Genomic DNA, 10,000 nt, shown 5'->3' with positions numbered 1-10,000 from the left:
TACTGTCATTGAGATGAAAGAGAATGTATGAATTTACAGTATTTTCCAACTGCTAGGCTCGACCTGATCTAACCTAGACTAACTAGGCTCGACCTTATCTAACCTCGACTTAACTGCCTGTGAAAAGAAAACTGTTCTTGACTAGCAAACATGAGTCTGGCAGTAGCCAGCCCTCCGTCGACGGAAGCTTGCTGACGTAAGACGTCGGGTCCGACCACGTGAGACTAACCAAACATGTGCTCAGTAGACCAAAATGGAGTCAACAGGATGGACAGCCAGAAAGACAACTAGTAGTACTCTTCGTTACTAAGCTAGAGGTGAAATTGGTCAAGCCATGAGGTAGCACCCCCTACAGTACAAACGGGGTCGGTTCAGCAGGGCTGTTGGGTGGCGATATCACCTCGAATGCTCCAGCTCCACCCATCCTAAAAACACAATACATGTGGTGGTTATTAAAGCTGCCCTAATAGCTGCCATAGAATGATCTGCTGGTCTTTAGTTGGTGGTAAATGGGACCATAAAGGGGAGGGACACTTTAAGCACCATATTCTTACCAAAGACAAGGAGGACCCATTGCAGAGTCCCTGTCATTAAGCCTCCCATTTCCCTATATCACATACGTGCAGGCCCAGGCCCAGGTCCTTACATGGCTGTGTTGAGACTATTTCACATACAGACGTGCAGGCCCAGGTCCTTAGACGGCTGTGTTGAGACTATTTCACATACAGACGTGCAGGCCCAGGTCCTTACATGGCTGGGTTGAGACTATTTCACATACAGATGTACAGGCCCAGGTGTTTAGATGGCTGGGTTGAGACTATTTCACATACAGTCATGCAGGCCCAGGTCCTTAGACGGCTGTGTTGAGACTATTTCACATACAGCCGTGCAGGCCCAGGTCCTTACATGGCTGTGTTGAGACTATTTCACATACAGATGTACAGGCCCAGGTGTTTAGATGGCTGGGTTGAGACTATTTCACATACAGTCATGCAGGCCCAGGTCCTTAGATGGCTGTGTGAGACTATTTCACATACAGCCATGCAGGCCCAGGTCCTTACATGGCTGTGTTGAGACTATTTCACATACAGATGTACAGGCCCAGGTGTTTAGATGGCTGGGTTGAGACTATTTCACATACAGTCATGCAGGCCCAGGTCCTTAGATGGCTGTATTGAGACTATTTCCCATACAGTCGTGCAGGCCCAGGTCCTTAGACGGCTGTGTTGAGACTATTTCACATACAGTCGTGCAGGCCCAGGTCCTTACATGGCTGTGTTGAGACTATTTCACATACAGCCGTGCAGGCCCAGGTCCTTACATGGCTGTGTTGAGACTATTTCACATACAGTCATGCAGGCCCAGGTCCTTAGACAGCTGTGTTGAGACTATTTCACATACAGTCGTGCAGGCCCAGGTCCTTACATGGCTGTGTTGAGACTATTTCACATACAGCCGTACAGGCCCAGGTCCTTACATGGCTGTGTTGAGACTATTTCACATACAGTCGTGCAGGCCCAGGTCCTTACATGGCTGGATTGAGGCTATTTCACATAGAGCCGTACAGGCCCAGGTCCTTAGTTGGCTGGGTTGAGACTATTTCACATACAGTCGTGCAGGCCCAGGTCCTTAGACGGCTGTGTTGAGACTATTTCACATACAGTCATGCAGGCCCAGGTCCTTAGACGGCTGTGTTGAGACTATTTCACATACAGTCATGCAGGTCCAGGTGTTTAGATGGCTGGGTTGAGACTATTTCACATACAGTCGTGCAGGCCCAGGTCCTTAGACGGCTGTGTTGAGACTATTTCACATACAGTCGTGCAGGCCCAGGTCCTTAGACGGCTGACTTGAGACTATTTCACATACAGTCGTACAGGCCCAGGTCCTTAGACGGCTGACTTGAGACTATTTCACATACAGTCGTGCAGGCCCAGGTCCTTAGACGGCTGACTTGAGACTATTTCACATACAGTCATGCAGGCCCAGGTCCTTAGACGGCTGTGTTGAGACTATTTCACATACAGACGTACAGGCCCAGGTGTTTAGACGGCTGGGTTGAGACTATTTCACATACAGTCGTGCAGGCCCAGGTCCTTAGACGGCTGTGTGAGACTATTTCACATAAAGTCATGCAGGCCCAGGTCCTTACATGGCTGTGTTGAGACTATTTCACATACAGATGTACAGGCCCAGGTCTTTAGATGGCTGTATTGAGACTATTTCACATACAGCCATACAGGCCCAGGTCTTTAGATGGCTGTGTTGAGACTATTTCACATACAGCCGTACAGGCCCAGGGCCCAGTTGCACAAAGCACCTTAGGTTAAGATTTCCCTTAGGGTCAGATTTGAGATGTCCATAAAATAGAATTGGCTGCACAAAACACCCTTAAATCTTCTCCATAAGGTTAAACATTTTAAGGAAAACATAAGCACAAGATTTAAGGGTGTTTTGTGCAGCCGATTCTATTTTATGGACACCTTAACTCTGACCCCCAAGGGAAATCTTAACCTAAGGTGCTTTGTGCAACTGGGCCCAGGTCTTTAGATGGCTGTGTTGAGACTATTTCACATACAGCCGTACAGGCCCAGGTCCTTAGATGGCATAGATATCATATCATGAGCTGAACATATGATTTGAGCATATTCTTTACTCGGGACTTTTCGCTCCTTTTGAACTTTTTAGACCCCAAAACTGAAATGTAAAAGGGTATGTTATTATGACCTTATTCGGTTAGAAATCCTTTGATTGGATTGGCCTGTGGCTGGCCACAGCAATGTCTGTCTGTTATGATGTAATGACACCACATGTGTGTAGTAAACTGTCATATTCCACAGAGATGAAGCAAGCAACCACAAACATATTACACACACGCACGCACGCACGCACACACACACACACACGCACGCACGCACGCACGCACGCGCACACGCGCACGCACGCACGCACGCACACACACACACACACACACACACACACACACACACACACACACACACACACACACACACACACACACACATTATTGAAGGTCAGAAACATTCTTTAGTCTGTGTTTGGCAGGAACAAAATGCAGACGATGAGAGTCACTTAAAAATATTGTCCTGCTCCTTCTCCCCCATTTACTTTTTATTATATGATGTGTTTTATGCTCAATATGATACCTGGCTGCTGTTTACAGATCAAGACAGCAGAGGAAGAGAGAGAGAGAGAGGGAGAGAGAGAGAGAGACAGGGAGAGAGAGAGAGAGAGACAGGGAGAGAGGGAGAGGGAGAGAGAGAGAGAGAGAGAGAGAGAGAGACAGGGAGAGGGAGAGAGAGAGAGAGAGAGAGAGAGAGACAGGGAGAGGGAGAGAGAGAGAGGGAGAGAGATAGGGAGAGGGAGAGAGAGACAGGGAGAGAGGGAGAGAGTGACAGGGAGAGAGGGAGAGAGAGACAGGGAGAGGGAGACAGGGAGAGAGGGAGAGAGAGACAGGGAGTTGGAGAGAGTGACAGGGAGAGAGGGAGAGAGAGACAGGGAGAGGGAGACAGGGAGAGAGGGAGAGAGAGACAGGGAGTGGGAGAGAGAGATAGGGAGACAGGGAGAGAGAGACAGGGAGAGGGAGACAGGGAGAGAGGGAGAGAGAGACAGGGAGTTGGAGAGAGTGACAGGGAGAGAGGGAGAGAGAGACAGGGAGAGGGAGACAGGGAGAGAGAGACATGGAGAGGAAGAGAGAGAGAGAGAGAGAGACAGGGAGAGAGAGACAGGGAGAGAGAGACAGGGAGAGAGGGAGAGAGAGACAGGGAGTGGGAGAGAGAGATAGGGAGACAGGGAGAGAGAGACAGGGAGAGGGAGACAGGGAGAGAGAGACATGGAGAGGAAGAGAGAGAGAGAGAGAGAGACAGGGAGAGAGAGACAGGGAGAGAGAGATAGGGAGAGGGAGAGAGACAGGGAGAGGGAGAGAGGCAGGTGGACACAGATAGACAAGGAGAGCAGGCAGAGGACCCTGAGAGAGTGGAGATGGAGAATAGGTGCAGGGCACGTCGCCACCGCTGCTCTTCCTTTGAGTTGTTTGCATACTTTTTCAAATGACAACCTTCCTAAACTATTATCGTGGGCCATCAAACTCCAGTCAGTATGAAGCCAAGACACACCCGTCAATGTTCAGGTCAGTGCAGCAATAAGAAGTCTCACCATGACTCTTTACAGTAGTAGCACACATCAACACGCACGCACGCGCGCGCACACACACACACACACACACACACACACACACACACACACACACACACACACACACACACACACACACACACACACACACACACACACACACACACACACACACACACACACACATACACACATGGTGAAAATGGAAGAAGCAGGGGGCAATAGCGGGGTGAAGCCACCCTCCAAACACCACCTCAGTATCCAATTAAATGCAGATTAGAAAGGATCCAATTCCTTTTCACACAGGGCGATGTATATGAGGAGAGGGCCTTACAGGACCGGGCTTTACAGGGCCGGGCCTTACAGGACCGTGTCACAGGCCATTAGCCTTAGTGAAACCCAGCATGGCAGAACACTGAAATCCCCTCCAAGACTATTTATCCACAGCTCCATGGGATGGCCTGGGAAACACAGCTACATATGAGAAGGAGAGAGGTCTCCTGGTGTGGGGAGGCTTTGGAAGAGCCATTGTCCAAGAGGAGAAATGGGAAAAATAACTGAATACTACAGCAGCAGCAGCAGCAGCAGCAGATTCTGGACATATTGGAGTGAGAGAGAGAAGAGAGTACCTTCTCCCATGGCTCTAACAAGAGACAAAACAAGACAGAAGCAATGGAAAGGGAATCTGGAATGAGATAGGCTGAGGGAATGAGAGAGAGAAAGAGACGGAGACAGATCAGGGAGACAAAAAGAGCCGACCACAGAATGTCATTAAGACAGGGGGGGGATACAGTTCCTGTCATTCTATGTTGTTGTTGCTCCTATTTGAGTCTGTTCAATATCCCTTCCCACCTCTCTGTCCAGCTCCACATACTGGTAACATCTGACAAGCTCAGAGCCCAATCACTGAGGCCAAAGCCTTGTGTGATGTGGTGTTTAGTCTGAGATCAAAGAGAGGACACAGTGAAGCTTTCACCTTTAAGAGTCACTGTTTCAACTGTTTCAAAGTCGAGCCAGAAGAGTCTTTTTACAAATCTCCCACACAGACAAAACAAAGCAGCACGCCGCAGTGTAAACACAGAGTCCAAAGTAGGAGAAGGTCTGCCAGAGGCAACACAGCATGCTGGAGAGAGAGAGTGCTCTGCTCTCTCTAGTCACTTTCACACAGGAGGGAGAGAAGATACATGATGCTTTTGTGTGTTGTGCACACAGGTATTTTGATATTTGGTATTTTGTTGAATGGGCATCAGTGTGTGAACAGGACCGAGGCCAGCAGCAGCGCTACACTGCTAAACGCTAAGCTCCTATTAGCTGCCAGCTTTTCTGTGGCTTCTGACACTGGTGTTTAGTGAGAGAGCCCCGGTATGAGATTAACCCACAGGGTTAAGTGTAGACACAGCTGGACGACGGGCCTTGTTTCAAATGCATCAACCGCAGTCCAAAAGCAAGAATCTATCGCTGCTTGACTTTGACTGTATGTTCTCTAACATCCATGTTACAAAAGCATGCTGCCCTGCTAAGGCATAATAACTCATTTTGGATTTAGCAATAACTTATATTTCTACAAGGACACACGTATCGTATAAGCAGTCAATACTGAGGAGTGATAGATTTTATGCTTTACTAAGAAGAATACATGACACTGTTTTGGATCATATGGCACAGGCAAAATGATGTACCGGTAATTTGTGGCTACTGGAAAGGGATGAGAGAGGAACAGAGGCACGATAAGCAGGAGACTTGAAAGAGCCAGCACAGTGATATGAAGGCAAGTGGCAGGCCAAGTTGCTGTAGAAATTTCAATCAGCGGCTAAAACAAAAGCCATATGTTATAAAAAAAGATAAAAAGAATGAAAAATGTGATAGAAACACAGAAAAAAAGTGGAAAAATGAAGTCCTGATGAAAATCAACAGAAACGTTACACAAAAACAGGCGATGACACTGTTTTTTCTTCGAATCTCTCGCTGTGTAAATCACGATGGGGGCGCTAACAGAGAACACAGCCATGCAGGGAGGGGGGGGGGGGGGGGGACGGTGGTGCAGACAGCAGCAGGGGGTCTGCAGGGAAATCCAGGGGCCACCCCGGGCCCCTACGACAAATCACTCAGGTAAAAATGCTTGTCATTTCCTGGCATCTGGCGTTGACAGTGGCTACCTAACTGTGTGTCCGTTTTAGCATTCCATTGTCGGCAGGGTGCCAGCGCTCGGAGTCTGCAAGCAGAACACAACACCAACAGTGACCACAGCACTGCTCTGACTCTGCAAGCAGAACACAACATCAACAGTGACCACAGCACTGCTCTGACTCTGCAAGTAGAACACAACACCAACAGTGACCACAGCACTGCTCTGACTCTGCAAGTAGAACACAACACCAACAGTGACCACAGCACTGCTCTGACTCTGCAAGTAGAACACAACACCAACAGTGACCACAGCACTGCTCTGACTCTGCAAGCGGAACACAACACCAACAGTGTCCACAGCACTGCTCTGACTCTGCAAGCGGAACACAACACCAACAGTGACCACAGAACTGCTCTGACTCTGCAAGCGGAACACAACACCAACAGTGACCACAGCACTGCTCTGACTCTGCAAGTAGAACACAACACCAACAGTGTCCACAGCACTGCTCTGACTCTGCAAGTAGAACACAACACCAACAGTGTCCACAGCACTGCTCTGACTCTGCAAGTAGAACACAACACCAACAGTGTCCACAGCACTGCTCTGACTCTGCAAGCGGAACACAACATCAACAGTGACCACAGCACTGCTCTGACTCTGCAAGTAGAACACAACACCAACAGTGTCCACAGCACTGCTCTGACTCTGCAAGTAGAACACAACACCAACAGTGTCCACAGCACTGCTCTGACTCTGCAAGCGGAACACAACACCAACAGTGACCACAGCACTGCTCTGACTCTGCAAGTAGAACACAACACCAACAGTGTCCACAGCACTGCTCTGACTCTGCAAGCGGAACACAACACCAACAGTGACCACAGCACTGCTCTGACTCTGCAAGTAGAACACAACATCAACAGTGACCACAGCACTGCTCTGACTCTGCAAGCGGAACACAACACCAACAGTGGCCACAGCACTGCTCTGACTCTGCAAGCGGAACACAACACCAACAGTGACCACAGCACTGCTCTGACTCTGCAAGCAGAACACAACACCAACAGTGGCCACAGCACTGCTCTGACTCTGCAAGCAGAACACAACACCAACAGTGACCACAGCACTGCTCTGACTCTGCAAGCAGAACACAACAGTAACAGTGACCACAGCACTGCTCTGACTCTGCAAGTAGAACACAACACCAACAGTGGCCACAGCACTGCTCTGACTCTGCAAGCGGAACACAACACCAACAGTGGCCACAGCACTGCTCTGACTCTGCAAGCGGAACACAACACCAACAGTGGCCACAGAGCTTAGGCCATGTTCAGACTAGGAGGCCTAATCTGATTTGTGAACTTTAGTGACCTATTAATGACTTTATCCAGATTGGTTTTATGAGTCTGGACGCTCCAAGTCTGATTTGTGTCACTTGTGTCTTCAGTGCGGACGCGCAGATCCACCAAATCTGATTTGAACGTCACTCGCAACTCGTCATCAAATGCTTCTGCGCAGGAAAACCACGTCACCAACGTACGTATTTACTGACGCCCACGTCGTTACCATAGCAACCATGCCGATAGGCTGTTTAGGTCTGGACACACAGATCCGACTTGAGAATCAGATTTGTGGCAGTGCAGACATACTCCCAAATCAGATTTGGGAAACCAATCAAGATAATGATGATTAATGACTTTATCAGCAAATCAGATTTGCCTTTAATGTGAACATGGCCTTAGACTCTGCAAGCAGAACACAACACCAACAGTGGCCAAACAAAAAGCAGAAGGGGAGGCAGTCGCCATGACACTAATCGCCTTGGATATATCTTCATCTGCCAGGGCTGCACTAAAAAAACACTCCACTGCTCAAATATGTCTTCATGATCATGTCTTTTGTTTGCTAGTAGGTGCTTTCACCAGACAGCACGCATGTTAAAGTGATTACTACATGCCACTCTATGTGAACATCCTGATATATTACTGCAGTAAGTCAACTTTAGAGCCTTCCTCGAGGTCACAGCTCCCTGCCGGAGTGTGAGCTGTGACCTGATTGCAAGGTTATACCAGTGAACTATATTCACTAAGTCATCTGACATGACACCTCAGCTCTGGTTATACTAGTGAACTATATGCACTAAGTCATCTGACATGACACCTCAGCTCTGGTTATACTAGTGAACTATATGCACTAAGTCATCTGACATGACACCTCAGCTCTGGTTATACTAGTGAACTATATGCACTAAGTCATCTGACATGACACCTCAGCTCTGGTTATACTAGTGAACTATATGCACTAAGTCATCTGACATGACACCTCAGCTCTGGTTATACTAGTGAACTATATGCACTAAGTCATCTGACATGACACCTCAGCTCTGGTTATACTAGTGAACTATATGCACTAAGTCATCTGACATGACACCTCAGCTCTGGTTATACTAGTGAACTATATGCACTAAGTCATCTGACATGACACCTCAGCTCTGGTTATACCAGTGAACTACATGCACTAAGTCATCTGACATGACACCTCAGCTCTGGTTACCAGTGAACTACATGCACTAAGTCATCTGACAGGACACCTCAGCTCTGGTTATACTAGTGAACTACATGCACTAAGTCATCTGACATGACACCTCAGCTCTGGTTATACTAGTGAACTATATGCACTAAGTCATCTGACATGACACCTCAGCTCTGGTTATAGATTCAAGATTCAATATTCAATAAATTGATTGCCATGTCAACATAGTTGATAGGAATTTGTCTTGGTTTCACTCTCAGACAGAAAGACAAAGACAGTGCAGCAGCAGCAGCACACCATATACAAACAATAACCATTAAACGCAAGAAAAGATCAACATTCAGGAACAGTATCCAGCAGCGACGTATTCAGCAGAAGTGCATACAGTTTAAAGTGCTATAGGTCAAACGTAGTCAATGAATCAGTGCAAGTTCAGATGTCTCATGGCTTGGAGGTAGGTGCTATCTCTGAAGCGAGATGTTTTACTCTTGATGCTTCTGTATCTCCTGCCTGATGGGAGGAGGTTAAAGAGGCAGTGTGCCGAATGAGAGTTGTCTGCTATGATTTTTTTTCGCCTTCCTGATTATTCTTGTGGAAAAGAGTGATGTAAGTGAGGGGAGACTACAGCCGATGATTTTAGATGGTCGGCGTACTGCTCTCTCCAGCCGAGTCTTGTCCTGAGTGGTTATGTGACCAAACCAGACAAGCATAGAGAAAGTAAGAACACTCTCAATAGCAGACCTGTAGAAGTGGGTCACGGCTGCTTGACTGACCCAGAACTTTTTGAGCCGAGTCGTCGCTGGTGGGATTTGCTGATCTTGAGACCATTATACCAGTGAACTATTATGCACTAAGTCATCTGACATGACACCTCAGCTCTGGGAGCGCTTTGGGGGAGCCTATAATTTGACACACATTTCCAGGTAAAGGATGAATTGTTTACCTTGATAGCCCACATCCCAGGCTGTGGGTCCTTGATGTTGACAACCGTGGCGGAGTTGGGAATGTGCAGGAGCTCAGTCAGGCCATCACTCTTCTCAATTAGCTTCCCTGGGGGGCAAACATGAACAATGAGACAATTATTGACCTTTCCCCCAGCTTTATCTGATACAAATGAACTACCCTTCACTCATCTGGAGTCATGTAACACGTTATATGGCTTTATAACATATTGACGTCACT

General features: G+C 47.8%; 1 protein-coding gene across 1 annotated transcript in view; it reads right to left on the bottom strand.

Moving 5' to 3' along the window:
* The window catches only part of hmcn1 (hemicentin 1), a gene marked incomplete at its 5' end in the record, with an annotated part of 147,653 nt that overhangs the window by 96,139 nt on the left and 41,514 nt on the right, over positions 1 to 10,000 (bottom strand). Inside the window, one exon of the mRNA XM_083647511.1 lies at positions 9,762 to 9,868. Within this exon, the coding sequence (XP_083503637.1) occupies positions 9,762 to 9,868 (107 nt within the window). The remainder of the gene's footprint in view (positions 1 to 9,761; positions 9,869 to 10,000) is intronic.

This window comes from Poromitra crassiceps (assembly GCF_964638095.1).
Source record: "Poromitra crassiceps genome assembly, chromosome: 12".
Taxonomy (NCBI): Eukaryota; Metazoa; Chordata; class Actinopteri; order Beryciformes; family Melamphaidae; genus Poromitra; species Poromitra crassiceps.
This window is presented reverse-complemented; position numbering and strand designations above follow the sequence as displayed.